Here is an 18136-nt window from a genome sequence, read left to right as displayed (position 1 = left end):
GTTGTTAAAATCAAACTAATGCAATAAATTTAGATGTTAAGATCAGATACAAAACAAACAAACAGTTTGTATCGACAAAAAAGATCAGATGTACGTATGTCAGTTATCTTGAGCCTTTGTTATGACGGGAAATTAATACATGCTACCCTTATTGGATGGTCTTATCATTTGTTAAAAGGTAGTTGTGTTGAAATAACGAACCCTATTACGACTGAAAAGGAGAAATGTTGAGTTTTAATTTTATCTAAATGATCACTTAATTCTAATATTTATTGACGCATAAAGATAATTCGAATAATGTGCCAAATTGATTAAGCGTTATGGTTCCGAGTCGACTAAGTGCTGAATATGTTGGTGCCAAATTATATTGTAGCGCAATTGTTCAATCAATAATCAACGTCTGTATTGTGGAGCTAAGCCTTTAAAATGCACTCTGATGCAACTGTCAACTGAGCGAGCTGTACTAATGATGACGTTTTAAATCTAATTGGTTGATGGCTAAAGGTACAAATCTATTTACTTGTTGAAATGAACGTTATATATACTCATAAAATGATCTAAGGTCCACAAGAAGTAACCCATATACGAAGTGATATGTTTTGCGTTTATATGCATTTAATAAAAGTGTCTTCATGTTAACCAAAATTGATCGTGTGTTACCCAACATGTGGACTGATTAGTACGATTTGAATATTCACATTCATTTATTTTACTTTTTTGTTAGCGTGGATGTTTGAATAAAATTGCATCTGTGTTTTTACTTATAATGCACGTTCGAAGACATTTAAATTAGGGTAAAATGCAACAAATCATTGGGAGGCTTTCGATTGGACAGAGCCAAAGAAACGTCGCATGTCAGTACAACGAAAACCATACAGTGATTGGCCGGTTACGGCAAAGGTACCTAGAAATCTGCTTTGTTGTATAATTTCCCTGAACTGGCCATTCGCGAAAGACAACGGTCCGCAATGACCGTTATAATGTTATAACTGCCCAAATAGGCACGTTCCAATCTGCACAAACGCTAAACACACACTTCTTGGAGGTGTTTTAGGTTCGCATGTGTGAACAATTCCTTAGAAATATACTTCATGGCACCATTTTTTGTGCTAACAGGACTGCTGTTTCACACCAAGTCAACAAATACTAAGATCCGATTTTTCCGATGATCACCTATGTATTAGACATCACAGACTCAAGTAATTCCTTTTTACATACGAGTCTTAATTCTGTGTTTAGTTCAATGGCGGCCCGAGACGTGAATGGAGGCAAAAACACGAGCGTCACGGTTGTCTTTATGTAATTGTCTTGGATGGGTTGGTTGTCATATGGTTGATCTACACACATGTATGTGTTCCGTAAAGATTCTTTAACCGCGGTTTGTTATCGCGACAAAACAATATAATTATAAGGCCATTTGATGGTCCTAAAGGCGACGACTTTGTGTCTATGGTTGATACGCTCGCCAACACCGAGCTCTGGTAGTCAACACATACATTGAAAGTGAGGGTTTAGAACATACCAGAAACATTCAGTTCTGTCAAACTTATTGAGGAGTGGGCACGTGTCCCTTGTCCACAGATTAGAACGTTCATTTGGTGTTTCCGATTTAGGTGCACAAAACTTATTGAAGCTCGTTGTGGACACACCTGGTATTAACACTTGGTTAAGAATAGTAGTTTCTATGAAACATATAATATATCAATATAATAACCTCGCGCATTCACATGTTATCACTCGATTTTTGGTGGTTATCACGACTATTAATTGCGTTCATGTTTATTATTGCTATTGTCCAAAGCAAAACATTACACCTGTGTATTAGTGACAATGCGGTATCATTTGCAAAACTTGTCTGGTCGTTGTTAATAAACACATATAAAACAAAGCCTTCTTAGTTTCCGGTCCTTAACTTACTTAGAGGAGTATATCTTGGACACGGCGCTGGCAGTAAAGACTCCGATGATAATTATAATTAACTAAATAGACAATTACAAAGCGAATGTCAGATAAGAGAAAGGTTATACGGAAAACGGACAGTGAAATTGAATACCTTGCTGATGAAAACAGATTAAAGTGTTCCAAGCATTCCAATACGGATGACATATGATATCCCAAGTGTACTCTAATTACACAACACTAGAGTAGACACTGCCAGTCAATAATGCCGTTGCGTTGGAAATATTCCATATATATAATTGTGATTTTTACAGGTATGTACTGGCTTGTTTTCATGTATAAGTTTTAATATCATTCAAACTTCATATGAACATGTTGTTAAAAGAATATTGGGTTGCGATAGGAATAACCTAGCAAGTCGTATCGAAATAATGTATTCTCTAAAATTATGATATTGTTTGTCAATGTAATGAACTCACTCATGTCATAAATTGGTCTTCAAAACTTAACTCGTTTATTTTAACGATAATAATTTCCGTTTAACGGTTGAGCAATGAAGTATCTAAGTATTGGTCGAAAAGCAGGGTGGATATTAACGAGCGTTATAGTTAATAACTGAAAACACACAGCAGGGTCTGAAAGCTGCATGCAGCGGTCCGGAAGTAGTTATTGGTTGTTAAATTGAATAACAAAAAACAAACATTTTGAACGAATGTGTTGCACTTTTGTCCTGTATTTTAGTCAACATAATTTCACAATTAAACAATGTTTAAATCCGACCAATATCATTATGCTTGAATACGCAGGTTAAAAATATTCGATCGAACGTATTCATGATTTTGTTTCTAAATTAGATTTACAGTGTTAAAGTCATATGTATAAGTTAGTCAATAAAGAGTGGAATACATATCATGCAAGTCCGTAATAACTTATATACGGCCTATATCGGTTACAACTTACTAATCAGCGTTTCATAGTAATGTCACTTTAAGAATGTAATCTATGAGGCAAACGTAGTTTTGAACATTTAAATGTTGTCAATAAATCATTTTGACTAAGTTAACAGAAGCTCTTTTCTGGTAACTTAACACATATTCATAAACATTTAAGATATAGACACATATTTTAAGGCATTTCATTTATGTAGAAAGAAGACCTGTATATCATTCCTAAAGAAAATTCAGTAAAAACCCTTGCAAATGCCGACTGAGTGATGAAAAATAAAAAAGGTACTCGGAGTAAGGAGAGTTCATATACTGAATCGTAAGCTGTGTAACTCAATGTGATAAGGTAAAGAAAATTCATGTTTAGTCTTATCCAATACAAACAAAAAACTGCATGAGATCGACAGTAACGTTGGACACTTCGGCATTAATGTTTATGATATGTTTAAATGTTTTTCATCTTTAATAGGGTTACTTTACACATTGTACGCAGTCAAGGCACGATTAGATGGCGCTTATTCAATTCGCTTGAATAAAAAAACGACCAACTCAGGTAAACATTATACTTTGCTGAATAGTATTTAAACGATTGTTTATTTTGTCATTGTTTTTGTTTTATTGACCTCTTAATAAACGCACCAAATATAAATCTGATTAGATCGCTGTTTTGTCTATTTCTTATTAAAATGTTAAATCAAGCGATGTTGACAGTATTAATGCCATTTTAAGCATAGAATCTGCAGTATGTCTTTTACTTATCAAACTTATTTATCTTCACGAGATCAATCAAATACATGTGTCCGATCAAATCTTGATCATTTTGTAGTTGTCGCTAATTCAATTCGCTTGGATCCAAATGCAAGGGATGGAAATGTACTTACAGGTATTATAATTTAAATGTGTGTCTATTAATGATTTATTATTGTGTTTAATTCATCATCTGATGTTTGGTCATTCATTTCATATAAGCTTTAAAGATATTTTTCTAATTTATTTAAGTGCTTATGGCAATTTCTTGAAATTTGTTATGAATATGCAATCGTTTTATTTCTGATTTATTTTTTGCATTTAGTTCCTATTTTATTTCTGGTGTAATAGTTTGTCGAATGACTGTATTTTAAAAGATAACTTAAACTAGTTGTGTACTCATTATTTTCCAGAAGGGAGTTATTAAATGTCCAGTACCCAGGTTCGCGTTTATTTGGAATTTTAATCTTAAGCGAGATAGCCATATGGTCGGTTGTTTGTATTATTGCCGGTCTAATTTATTTGGTTTATCTCTGTGGAACAGCCTGTTCTGCTTTTCTCAATGTCATTTTTACGCTCAAATGTGAACTGTTTTGATCAACATTAAATGGTTTCCAAATATCAAACATTTTAGGGGTTTTAATAAGTTTTGATATTTTTTTAGCGGTTCCGCTATCTCACTTTTTAAACGGTCGTATACTTTCGGTAATGGTTAACGTGTCATTATAGTCCCCTCCTATGATCTTAACTTCTGAACTATTTTCATGTACTATATTTGATATTTTGCAATAAAAGTAGTTCCACTCTCTTTTATATTTTGGAGCATATAAATTCACTAAAGTGAACGTATTATCATATATGTCTATATTTAGTAGAATATACCTGCCCTGTGTATCGCATACCTTGTCTGAAGCGCATTACTTAGCAGTATTGAACAACCCTTACTATTCTATTCACCATTATTAATACCCATTAACTAAACACATATTAATTATTTTTTCAATATTCTTCGTAAAATGCCTTTTTTAGAGAAAAAAATATCAGCGTTTTGATTCGTCAACCATTTGATTACTCAAGCGCGCTTACTACTATCTCTTGAACCTTGGACGTTAAAGCTGCACTCTTACAGATGTACCGTTTTTGCAAAAAAGTAAATATCTGAAAAATAATGATAAAAGATTGCTGACAAAAGATCAGATCGCAGATTTTCATATTGTTTGAAAATTAATGTTTTATGGCTTTAACCGTTACTAACGGTTTAATAAAAATGCATGAAACATCCATTTTTGAACTTAATTTTAAAAATCTGCGATCTCATTTTTTGTCAGCAGTCTCATATAACTGGTTTCCAGGGATTTTCGCAAGACGAAAAATAAAAAAAGTTGTCAAAACGTTCAATCTGTGAGAGTGCAGCTTTAAGCGATATCAGATAAATAATGTTGTTTAACTGTTGCATTGTTTGACGGTTATTAGAATAGTTTTAACAGTTTGAGTAAAAACCAACAATAACTGAAAATAGCATCAGCTCGAAAAGACATTTATCAAAGTGATTATAAGTGCGGACATATTATCTTAAAACAATAACGTGTGTGAAAAAAGTATATGTCGTAATAGAACATAGTTATTTGTTCTTACTCAAGGTGAGAAGTATAATTATTAACAGCTTTCTGAAAAAAAACAGAGTGAGGTTGAGTCCTATTCTACTGACTTTTTGTCATTTCTATGATAAGTGTTTGTTAAGCTGTTGTCGTTAAACCCAACATGATCTCTGATTAATTTTGACCGGTGTCAGTAAATAACACTCGACCTGATATGTGTTCGTCCGCAACACGTTCGAAACATTTTGGAAACAACATGCACATGTCATGTTGGTACCGAAATGTGTTCAGTTTGTCGAATTAATTAAAATAAAATCGAGCATCATTACACAAATAACTTTAAAACTGATATTTGGACAACTCATAACTGTGAATTCCGAGAGGATTCAAAATTAGATTTACCTTACGGGACTATTTGGTTTCTGATAAAAACGTGGAGAGATATCTTCTTTATTCATTGTGTTTAACTAGACCATTGAAATTGAAAATAAAATCAATATCTGATGATGTCAAACACTGGCGTTTTAGATTTAATCAACAACATAACACAACCTTTATTGGCTTTGCGAACTACTTGGCTCACATCTGAGAACTTGAGGACTGCAGCATTTACAGGCTGCTACGAATCTAATGAAGTCGTAAGAAAAGTGGCATAGCTTCAAAAAATATGCCAACAATTACTGGAAGGTGTTGAAAGACGGCAACGCAAAGGACAACTCCCGAAACATTAACATAGACATATTTACAGAATCTTTTCGGACCATAAATGATCCATATATGATAAAGTTTTTTAATCTGACGAAATGGACGTTGCCTTTACCTGAAATAATTAATAAAGGGGATTTTCACTTACACATTCATTTTGTTCAAAACAATAGGATGGCATTGATATTTTTATTTAACTTTTTTATACGTATCTTTTATGTGAAGAGGTTGTTTTTTATCCGTGTTAAAGAAACTGAAGGGTTATTCGACTTGTTAAGTTCAAAATGCTAATGGAAAGTGAGGCAATATGTCTTTATTTTTTGACTTTGTGCTCCAAAATATACAATAACATTGCGTAAGCAGAGAATCAAAATACACAATAAAGCTATTCTTGATAGTTTCCTTGATGATAAACCGGATTAGACTCTTATATAGTTTTATACATACCTTTGTTTTTATGTGATTAGAATTGTGTTTAAATACTGATATTGGAGTTTCTGCTTATTTTTAATCCCTTTTCCTTAGATAGGAATTCATTTTATTGGTTTCATATATTTGTGTTTGTATCCTATCGACATATACTTAAAGATGCTTTTAATGTAGTATGAAAAGATTATTACTTAAGGTTATCAATGAAATGGAGTCCAAGAATCAAGCAAATATCACTCAGCGCAGCCGTTATCAACCTGCAGCCAATTGTACAAACAATGATAAATAATTTGCAAGGTATAGAAAACACCGGTATTTCCGTGGTAGTATTACCAAGCCATTAAATGCGCTGTAAACAATAAATTACCAAGGCGGTAAATTTACATGGTATTGGTAATATTTTACCTGCGGTAAATTTTACCTAACTGCCCCATAATGCAATAGATTTCCCGCACAGCTGTCAGATTGAAGGTATCATTTTGAAAAAAAATTACTTCCACATTTCATTTTTATAATATCTATGCAAAAAGCAAATTTATGGACAAACTTCATTAAATTGGTCCAACATGGTGAATATTCAACAAAATAGTACAAAGTATTTTTAAGCTCCTTCCGTGGCTGATTCATTAAAACACATGCAACTCTTCATTGCAATGATATGCTAGTAATAAGGCACAATAAATCGATATTTCTCCAAAGTTAAATTAAACTGACAAGACATTATACCTGCTAAACCTAAATACAGAGAATCACTTTGAATATAATTTAATGGCATCGTCCATTTAGCTGTTTTCCACTACTAAGAAATTTATAGTCAGTTTCAACTTGTCATAGAAATGATGCACTGAGTTTCATATAATTAAAATTTATTACAATGATCAATAATGTATTCTTTAATGATAAATGCGTACCACTGTTTTAGTAGTTCATGAATTTGCTGGGACTTAATAGACCGTTGTTAAATTTTGACTTCAGTTATTCAGAATATATCCGTTATTAAGCAAACATCACTTATTATTTTACTATAAAAATGGACATATTATAACTTTACTTGACCTTTTCTACATCTCCCTTATATAATTAATTAAATTGTTTGAAATGTCATTAAATTGATGATACATCAAACCATTTTGCTAATTTCACAAGAGTATTAAACTACATGTTATTGTTTTATGAAATATCAGGGGCCGTCTTCATAAAACTTCTTAAGTCAAGTTCTTTACATTTTCAAAGTCAAATGAACAGAAATGAATAGGTTGTTATGACATTAATATAAGTTTTTTATTTCAATAAGAGCAATAGAAATAATGTATTTTGTTTATTTTTTTTATTTCATATGACTACAGAAATAAATAATAAGGAATGTGACTTGAGTTAGGAAATGACTTATTAATAAGAAGTTTTGTTATAAATTAAGACCAAATGATCTTGAATGTTTTACTTTGATTTTATTGGTAGCATAATGTATGTTTGTACAATTTGTTCTTACTCATAAGTTTGCAGTTATCTCAAACACTATAATTATTTAATGACATTATGTTGAGTTTCTGCTTACATATTTCATCACTGTTTCTGTTTTAAATAGAAGTAAACATGATCTCTTTTTTCGCAAGCACCTACTAAATATTGAATAATAATGTTATACTATTATAAAACTAAGAAGTCCAATTGTTGATGTCAAATTCGAAGTACTTACTCATATAGTCATTATATTTCCATTACAAGTAAAAAACATATCAATATGATATTTTCACTGCTTACTAAGGAGTGAATATATCAAGTTTAAGAACTACTTTTAGCATCCATTGTAGTTACTTCCCCTTGATCAAAACTAAATACGTCACTTTTTAACCACTAAATGTTGCCAAAAAAAATGAAATTTAAAAAAGGTTGCATATGTTAAATTTTAATATATATTCGGAAATAAACAACTTATATTTTCGAAGAAAAATGGTATTCCTGTTTTTCAAACGTTGTATTGGACTTTGAAACTGAATGTTCGAACATTTGCTTACAAATAAAACAAATTACAAATTAAAACAACTGATTCGATGTTATATCAGTGTTAATATATATTTTGAACTGTTAATCGTTGTTAAACGTTATACGAACTTTCTGAAATTTAACACAACAAGTAATATAATAACTGATAATTCTCTTACCTACGCCTAAAATGCGTCAACATCCTAGGTGTTCTTCACTTATTACCCGGAAACAACACGTCTTCATGCGAACCAGACGGATCTCTGACTGTGACGGATGCCTGAATACTCATGTATCATAAAACGAATTTTAAAACTATGAATCATGTTTTGATCCAATGATTATCCGCAATTTTCTAACATGTTCGACATTTCACTTTTTCATTCAATAAATTGTGGCGTGATATTTCGGTAAGTATTTAGCCTGGTATAATTTGAAATCGCTTTTTAAGCATTAACTGTTATTATTAGGAGTATATATGCATAGATAAAAGTTCATGGTTTAATGTTCATAAAACGTTTGCACTTAAACGAAATAAAAATAAACTATAAAACTAAAATTTCAATAACTCCTTATCCAAGAAATAGAAAATTGTCAGTTACGTCATCAACTATAACATTGCGTGAGGGGCGTCCCTCGGGTAGCGGTGTAGAAAACAGCGGTGTGGGTATTCAATGATAATAAATACCAAAATTAACTATAAAAGAAACAGAAAACTGATTGATTTCGGTGTAAGATCGTATTTTATTTCAATCGTGATCATATAATACTACATTTACAATCGTGGCTTCGCCACTCGTGAAAATATTTGTCCAATACACTGGTCAAATAAAATCAACAAATACCATAAATATCTTTTATCTAGAAATTGTATATAGTTTAATAGTTGTTTCTGAGAGCTGACATTCTGTAGATTGGAATTTCGAGCAAACTGAAATGTTTTGCTTGTTTGTTGTCTATTATGTTTACAAAATTATTTATTTACTGTATTATGTTCAAATTTTGCTTTGATGTTATTATTCAGAATATACAGACAGCCTCGTCGTAAATATTACCTTGCCTCAACGGCTATCAGCTATTGCCGATTTGCAATGCCCGGACGGATTTTGGAACGATGATGAGCTAATGTGGAACAATTCAAAGGCCAATCAACCCAGAATTACAGAATTTGAACAGTTTGTCAAAGGTACGATATAAGCATTATCTTGTTCCTGTATATGTCAATGTAAGAGAAGATGGAACAGCTATTTGAAATAGGTAAAATAGTATCCATGTTGGCATTTCATAACTGAAAACAAAAGCTTGATATCTATTAATTATATAGGGCCTTTTATTTTTTATTGAACGAACCGTCATGATTGAATATGTTAGTAGGAGGAGGAAATAAAATAAAAAGTAAAATTTCAAAATCTTGTATTATTTTTTGGTAAAATATGAGACATTAGTTAAGCTCCTTATAAATACTTTAATACTTTAAACACCAAACAGGGTTGAATCTTACCATTTTGTGCATTATTAAATAGTTTTCTTCCAGTTACTGAACAATTACTGCCTGAATAGTGTCCACATCATTAAATCTTAACAGCAGTTCAATATTGATTACTAGTATAAAGTTTCATTGAAATAATTACATGAAAGTAAATACTGACAAGTTACTGTTCACACTCCTAACAAAAGTTTTATATAAATGAATATTCATGAATTATCACATGACTGGTAATACTGACTAGATACTGTTCGCAATCATAACACTGTTCACATTCTTAACACAAGTTAGCTCAAGTTGGTCCCAAAATGACTTTCAAACAACATTAAGACCAAACCATGAGTCTGAATCCTGTTACTAGATGACAATGCTAGTCCTCCGGTAGTTGTGGTTCAAATCCAAAAGGAGGGCACACTTTTCTTTCCAGGATTATACACAGCAAAATAAAAGAAAACAAAAACTTTTTCGAACTTTTTATGTACAGCATTTTTTGGTATGGCTCGAACACGGAATATAATAGGTCCGTGACACTGGCACAAATAAAATCATTCAGTCAGAGTCAAAAACCGCCAGAATAATATTTTTCAGGAGGTACCCAATCACATTTCTTTGTCGTGGATATCATTATATCAAATGAATTGACAGTTTTTGTAGAATGCACGTTTTCTTCCTCTGTTTTTGACAGAACCTTTATGACAATGAATTTGACCCCGAATTGTATCAACAGGGAGCCCGGCATGTCAATTGGTATGATGATCTCCCTTCATGTTTACTTGCATTTCCAGCTGTTCGATATCCACATACATTCTTTACGAATGTATTAAAGGGGATGCTTGTGTTAAAAATATCGGAGACAGTATCTTTTTCATCTATTTTAACAAATGAATTTACTATTTTGTTGTCCGAAAAATTGCTTTATCTAAACCAGTCTTCGAGCGTTATTGTCCAAGTTTATATCTGGATACAAAAATCAGCGCTTACGATTTGATGACTTATAGACAACTGGCTATAGAAACGATGTAAAATTTATGTGGAAGGAGTTGTCTTTCCTTCCCCGACGTTTTGTTTTAATAGACAGGTAAAATTCGGGGCGGAGTTCATTAAAAAGTTTGGGATTTTTATAGTTTTTTCTTATGAATTTTTTTTTCGATCGGCGGGTTCGTTAAACGAACAATACAAAAAACAGTGGCCTAGTAAAAGAAAACAAAAGCGTGCATTGTAAAAGAGTTATGCACTAGATCAGGCAGGTAACAATTGTTTTACTAATATAATTATCATTGATCTAAAAACTAGTAAAGAGTAATGTAAATGCTATTTGTGCCGTTACAATCATAACAATTAAATGGTAAATATATATTTCACTTTTGTGTTTAAACGAGTTTTGCTTTCGATTATCGATCAGTAAAATAAAATACTTAGAATAATCATCAATATGAAATTATGAAATGTGTTCAAACGGTTTGTAAAATTTGAACCTTCATGAGAAAAGAAAAAAAAGTATCGAGAATGAATAGATTCATTTTCAGGAAAACAGTCATGCGTTCTGGAAATTGAAACGTTTGTAAAAGTTCGTACCTCTTATATATGGGTTAGAACATTTTAGCTTTGAAAGAAGCGACAACATCAATTAAGTGTGTATATATATATATAGAGAACACAAACGTTCGTCAAAGGCAACAAAGTAGAAAAATCAAACTTAAAAGGCTGATGCTTGATTGTGCAACAAAAGAATATTCGATTAAAACATGCATAGTTATTACATTACTTGTTAGGGAGTAACATAGAAAAGAAATATGTATTTGCTGAGTGCACTATTGTCTAATGCACAATTAGAACTGGTCAAGCCAAACAGTGTAACAACAGAGGATGGAAATAAAACTTAAAGTAATATAAAATAACAGTCAGATAACACAATGTTCACGCAGTGATCATTTTGCTTAATACTGTTTCACGTGAATTACGAATTGAACACAAATCGACATGTATTTAATTAAGTGTTTAAGTCACAAAGGAGTCATGTTAGTTGATTAATTGTTTTAGTTATTCTGACTTCTGCCAACTACCAGAGTTTCTTGAACAACAGAACGAGCGCAAAGCTCGAGTTTTGTATAATTTCAATCACAATTTCATGCTGCAGTAAATATTTGTACTATATTGTCAAAATTACTCTGTTAACTACAGGGAAAGGCCATGTGGGCAATACTCTAAAAAAGGCACTGTATTAAGGCACATTCGAACTCCTGACCGTCAAATATACCATGTTCCGTGTTTAAATCTGAACATAAGCTTCAATATCAGAACTGAGACAAGTCGGCGTAGCTTACTCTGTCTGCACTTACAATATATTACAATGATATCCCCCTTTATACGGCAATAGTGATGGAAGTTGTCCATTACCACACAATACAGAACAACATGCGTAAAATTACCAACCCTTTGATACAGTTGATTGCACATATTACAATAGCGTTGTAAAACATTAGCGCCCTACTTATTGAATGTCACTACCGATTAGAAATCTGCTATGAAACATAAAACATTAAAAGAAACAAAGTACACGCTTTAATTATCATTATTCAATTTCTCATGAGAAAGAATGATACTATTTTTGCAATTTTATTTTGAATATTTAGATATATAATGGGCAAAACGAAAATATTTATGAAACACTATAGCAACAGTGAGGACCGCCCTTGCTTTCGAACAGTGATATCTGACAAAAGGTTTATTGTAATTCAATCGATTGCCAGTATTTGGCCGAAACAGCTTGTTTGCCGACTGTACTTCCATAGTTCTTTGCCGGGTTAAGGCCGTGTTGATGACTGCTTGCGCAAGGCCATTTAAACATCAACATATAAAGTGACTCAGTATGTCTTCATATTAAAACAATGAAACAGTAGTATACATATTTAAGACTTAAACGAATTATATCTACATGTGTTTTTCAGATAATCATAAAAAGAAATAAAGAAAATATATTGATGACTTTCGTTGTAAAATGATATAGAGTCGGTTGTTTCCTGAAAATTAAACTCATCCATCTAAACTTAAACATGTTGTTTTTATCGATATTTGTTCCTCAATAATATGCACAGCAAAACAAAATTGCAACACTATCAAAGTCAAGTAGCACACATAAAATTTTGCTCTCGGGCGGGCAATGAAAAACTAATTCGATTTCAAGATGATATAATATCTTGTTTTTACAGCGAAGGAATGGAATTCTAAGAAACTAGATTATCAACCTGTGTTTGTAACCGCGGCATCATCAAATCATTTCCAAGAGGTTATGGGAATGTTTAACAGTTTTAATGATCTACAGCAGCGTTTAAACAGAGTATGGGTGCTGTATTTCTTTAATTTAGGTCTATCTAAAAAGGAAGAAGAACAGGTAAGTCTTTATGTAAATACCTCAAGGTTGACACTAGCTTTTATAACTTTAAAAGTAAAACATACCAGAACAATTCTTGATCTATCTTTATTACTTCAAGTAAGATAAGGTTGTTTATAAGAAATACACTTTACGACCAATCTGCCTGTTTCAGTTCATTGTTGTCACTCGCTCCTGCTCAATTGAATCCTTTGTTTTACAGCCGAAAGTGTACAAACCAGAACTATATTTACATGAAAGCAACTTAATATTCCATATAACCACAATTAACCCCGTTTCCGAAAATAAGAGTGAAATACGTGTTATTTTTCTTAAGAAAGGGATCATCATGGTCGGATTCAGTTCGTTACCGTAAAAGTCAACTTAATACATGCTAATCAATATATATTGAATAATGCGTGATATAACGTTGTTATTTTGCATGTGGTATGTCTGTATTGCGTATGTCGTATATCTGTGTTGTTTTGTACGTTCTGTGTCATTTTAAATGTCTGTTTGGCTTAGCCGTTTTGTGGACGCCGTGTGCAGACAAATATAATTTTGCTCCGTACTAACATTATGTTGTTATAATACTCAGCCACTGAATCTGGTAGTTCTCTTAAAACAAATCACCCTACGTGCAGTGTCATTTGGACTGTTACCTTGAGCCTCTAAACAGAGTTTATGTTTGAATGACTTATACATGTAGTTTTCAGATTAGTTATGTTTTACCTTGTGCCTTCAAACATGTTCGTCGTCAAACCAAGGCTTCCATTATTTTCCGTTAGGTTTAATTGTATTATTAAAACGATCCTTTATTACTTTTTAGGACGAATATGGCAAAAAAACTGAAATATTTAATATGATAAATAATGATATACAAATTAATATCTTTTTTATAGTTCCTTCATGTTGGTGAAATGAGTCCGATGGCCGGAAATCATACATATGTCCAAATATAAGCAACAAGCATTAAATGATTGTCTTACTTAAGAAGTTAAAGACTTATTGACGTATAAGTTTGCAATATTCTTTTTTTGTCATCAAAGGTTTTGTTCGTTGTTGTTTTACGAGTCAAACAATCTTCGAAATATATAAAATCTAAACATACACAAACCGAAACATTACACACAAAAAATGTGTTACATAACTGCCGTCTCATTTCAATTGAATGTACTAAAACGTTTGTTCTATTATATGCTTTGCTGTGATTTACATAGATTTATTATTGAAATAAAGGATATTTTACTGTTTCAAACAAGTCGATATTCCGAATTTGTATTAATTCAAATTCTCTCTCAACAAATTTTTTATTATTAACAAAATCATATCTGATGCTTTTCTATAATGTTCAACTTTGAACTATATTTTGTAAAGAAATTTATACTTATTACCTTCCCTTGTTGAATCATTATATATATTGATGCCTGACCGGAATCCACATTTTAGAAGTTAAAAAGTAATTTAAAAGTACTGTAGAAGCTATGCTTGAAATCTTTTTAAACTAACTATTTAACGCTCGTGCACTGTACAATAATCCAATGCATTGACTCAATATTTAACGCTCTTGCACTGTTCTATTTTACGACAAATGTCTGGAACAGTTTTAAGATCTTGACTTTCCATATAATGCTGTTCATGCAATCTCTTAGATTTTAATGTTCTCGAACTGGCTTATCAATGCTCATGCACTCGTCTTTAATCGAGTTCTTAATATATTCAAGTTCAAATAACAATAAATAATACAATTTATATGAGCAGCTTTTTTTATGAATTACATTCATTGTCTCAATGGGAACTACAGAGACAAGCCAAAGGTATAAACTAAACCCTGTTGATAGGCACAAGGAAGGAGTTAAAAACACTAAACGAGAGAACGTACAAAACACAACAAATGGACCACATACACATCCAAAAACCTTTTTTTTTTATAAAAGATGGGACTACAAACTTAGAATGGTCAGTGCTACATGATTTCACTGGAGCACAAGTTTACCGGGGATTTAAACTAGTTGTTAAACCTGTTTATGACGATAATTGAATTGTTTGTTTACAACTTTCTGTGAAACTGCAAAAATTATTCTGTAGTATTTTCCCAACAATGAATAATATTACAATGAAGAATAAGGCAATAATAAATCAAAAACGTCGTTACTAGGTGTCATCAACTGGTTTGATTAATATATATAAATATATATATATATATATATATATATATATATATATATATATATATATATATATATATATATATATATATATATATATATATATATATATATATATATATATATATATATATATATATATATATATATATATATATATATATACGTGTATCAAACAGAAATTGTATATATGGAATAAGTGCTCGACCTGGATTGATAAATGAGAATACTATTTTTTGTATGTATTTTTGAGATAGGTCAATCCAATGAAATGTCTGCTTTGGAAATTTCGTTTTAGGTGCAAAATATGTGTAACTGTACAGTAAAAACGTTTCACTTCGATCAATATCCGGAACACGTTAAGCATTTAAAGGGATATGCCTTCAAGCCGTTAGTTATTGAGGTAACTATAAATTTGTTATACAGATATCCAATGAAAAATCGATAGCTTTATACAATTGAAAGATTTCATTTTTCGATGAATTTTATTCCAGGTCTTTTTTATAAAATTAACTTAAAGTATTAGAAATTTTGCATTTCAGATAATCGCAAGGAATCACAAATTTATTGTTTGGATGGATTCTTCTACCAGATTTAAAAAAGCCGATTTGTACACACTTCTTGTCACAGGAAAAAAAGAAGGCGTAATTGTCACTCAAACTGGCGGCACTGTTGCACGACGAACGTTACCATCGATGTTTCAATACTTTAGCACGCATCCATGCAGGTTCCGAAATTTGAACGAATTGCAGAGTGGATTTATTATATTTTATTTGAATCCGTTTGTAATTCATCGAATTTTTTGGCCTTGGATTCGATGTGCCCTTGAACTTGGCTGCATGATACCGGTTTTGAATCCAGACATGTATTTAAAATGTAACACATATGGCAATGTGTATGGTGAGTGCCATAGATATGACCAATCAGCACTCGGTATCTTACTGTATACATCGTATGGTAAACAAATAAGTGAACATACTATTCACTGGAGTAAGAACCCGTATATGACCTTTATAAACCATTGATTGTAAATGATAATTGTTTTTAAAATTCAGGAACTATACGGCGTTACTAGGTGTCCTCACTAGGTGTTGTTTTAAGAAAAAGATTTCGAGAAGACTTGTATTATGATAAGCTAATAGTTCATTCAAGAATATTATTTGTATACCTATGAAAAATACATTTGGAATCATTTTGAAGTGAAATAAAATTGAAAATCAATATTTTGAAAATTTTGAAATATGTACATGTATGTAAATATTTCGTGTAATCAATCATTTGTATAAACGTGAAACGTTATTCTATGCTTAAGTGTATTATATTTATATAGTCTATGGTACGATGAATTCTTGTTTTGTATATCATTATCTACATATTATGTACTTCTAATAAATATTTTCAACGTTGTGCATGTCTATACAATTTCAATAACCGCTTTAATTATGGTTTAATTAAAAAACAAATTTCTTATCTGCTGAAGTGAACTTATTGAAAAACAGTGTTCGTATCTATTTTGACGCCATTCAAAACATTTATGAACTAAACAAAATTGTGAGTGTATTATATGAACGTTTCCATTCCAGATAATTTCCATTCATTTTGGAAAACTTGGATTGCACAAGTATCAGTTTGGTTTAAACAGTACTTATTTAGATAACCAATACAAAATAAAGAATACCAACATTAAGCATAATAAAACTAGTAAAAGTAAGAACACAAGCTAAATAAGATGGAAAATGCATAATGTTTGGCTAAATATATTTGACAGAATTGAGAAGAAAATATAAAGCTTATACACAATGTCTCGTTCCTGTCGTTATAACAAGAAGCTTGTAAAATGTTAAAACATGGTTGGTGAAAACTACGTGTATTGAAGTGTTTATAAGTTACAATATTGGATAGTGTCAATTATAATGAATCGTATTGTAAATAGTAATACAATATACAAGATACAAGATACAAGAATCTTTATTTAAAGTCGGACATATGTTAACAAGAAACATAAGCTCAATGGGCTATTTTCCGTCATGAATAATAAACATTCATAACATATCAAAGAATAACAATGAGCTTGTGACCTGGAAATTAAAGCATATAAGTTAAGATGAACAAGTATTGGAACAAGTATTTACAAAAGCCGTTTGCTATCACATTCATACATGCACTTACAAATAGCAGAGATAACATCAACAAGTGTACTTATCTGTTCGGGTAATCCACACGCTTACGGTATCGCTAGTTGTCTACCACTGTAAAATGGTTATTTCTTTCAAAAGTATAACTTAAAAGATAATCGTAATTATGGAAATAGCAAAATTGTAAGTAGCAATTTATGCATGGAAATAACAGCATTGCACATTGATGAGTAGTTGGTAAAAAACTTATAATTTATCGCTTGATAGGAAAAATCTTTGGAAAGTATTGCTTGATATTACTAGATTTTGCCGATATTATCAGAAACCGATATTGTTAGTCCTATTGGGGCAATCCCTACCTACAGATAACCATCCAAACCCCTGCCCGGCTAATGTCCTGACAATGAATGAATGAATGAATGAATGTAAATATTTGTATAGCGCATTATAAAACAAGTCTTTAAGCGCTGCACACGCGAATTAACAGGTTAAAAAGTCCACATCATTTCACTGATACGCCAATTTAAATAGGTGAGTTTTTAAAGCCTTTTTGAAAACTGTCAGGGAGTCAATGTGTTTAATTTCTAATGGCAGGCTGTTCCAAAGATTGGCTGCACATTTATCAAATCTCTTTTCACCATATGTTTTAGTTTTTGTACGTGGAACGTTCAG

At 31.5% G+C, this 18136-nt stretch overlaps 1 protein-coding gene across 2 annotated transcripts; it reads left to right on the top strand.

Moving 5' to 3' along the window:
* Window positions 1-2088: 2088 nt before the first annotated feature.
* On the top strand, window positions 2089-16730 carry LOC128242469 (uncharacterized). 2 transcript variants are annotated; one of them, XM_052959626.1, is made up of 7 exons: window positions 2089-2213; window positions 3313-3396; window positions 3670-3726; window positions 9330-9491; window positions 13001-13182; window positions 15628-15732; window positions 15872-16730. In XM_052959626.1, exons 1-7 carry the CDS (start codon window positions 2165-2167, stop codon window positions 16352-16354), a joined length of 1122 nt encoding a protein of 373 aa, XP_052815586.1. In that variant the 5' UTR covers window positions 2089-2164; the 3' UTR covers window positions 16355-16730. The 2 variants fall into 2 exon arrangements, with proteins under 2 accessions (XP_052815586.1, XP_052815587.1); XM_052959627.1 differs by lacking the exon at window positions 3670-3726.
* Window positions 16731-18136: the final 1406 nt, after the last annotated feature.

Source organism: Mya arenaria, chromosome 8 (genome assembly GCF_026914265.1).
Source record: "Mya arenaria isolate MELC-2E11 chromosome 8, ASM2691426v1".
NCBI classification, from domain to species: domain Eukaryota; kingdom Metazoa; phylum Mollusca; class Bivalvia; order Myida; family Myidae; genus Mya; species Mya arenaria.
Note: the sequence above shows the minus strand (reverse complement) of the source record. Positions and strands in the feature narration are given on the sequence as shown.

Excerpts from the sequence above, each read along its gene's own strand:
- LOC128242469 (XM_052959626.1), top strand. The coding sequence starts at position 2,165 with ATGCCGTTGCGTTGGAAATATTCCATATATATAATTGTGATTTTTACA. Across the intron at positions 3,397-3,669 it reads TAAAAAAACGACCAACTCAG|TTGTCGCTAATTCAATTCGC; the intron begins GTAAACATTATA and ends ATCATTTTGTAG. Across the intron at positions 3,727-9,329 it reads GGATGGAAATGTACTTACAG|AATATACAGACAGCCTCGTC; the intron begins GTATTATAATTT and ends GTTATTATTCAG.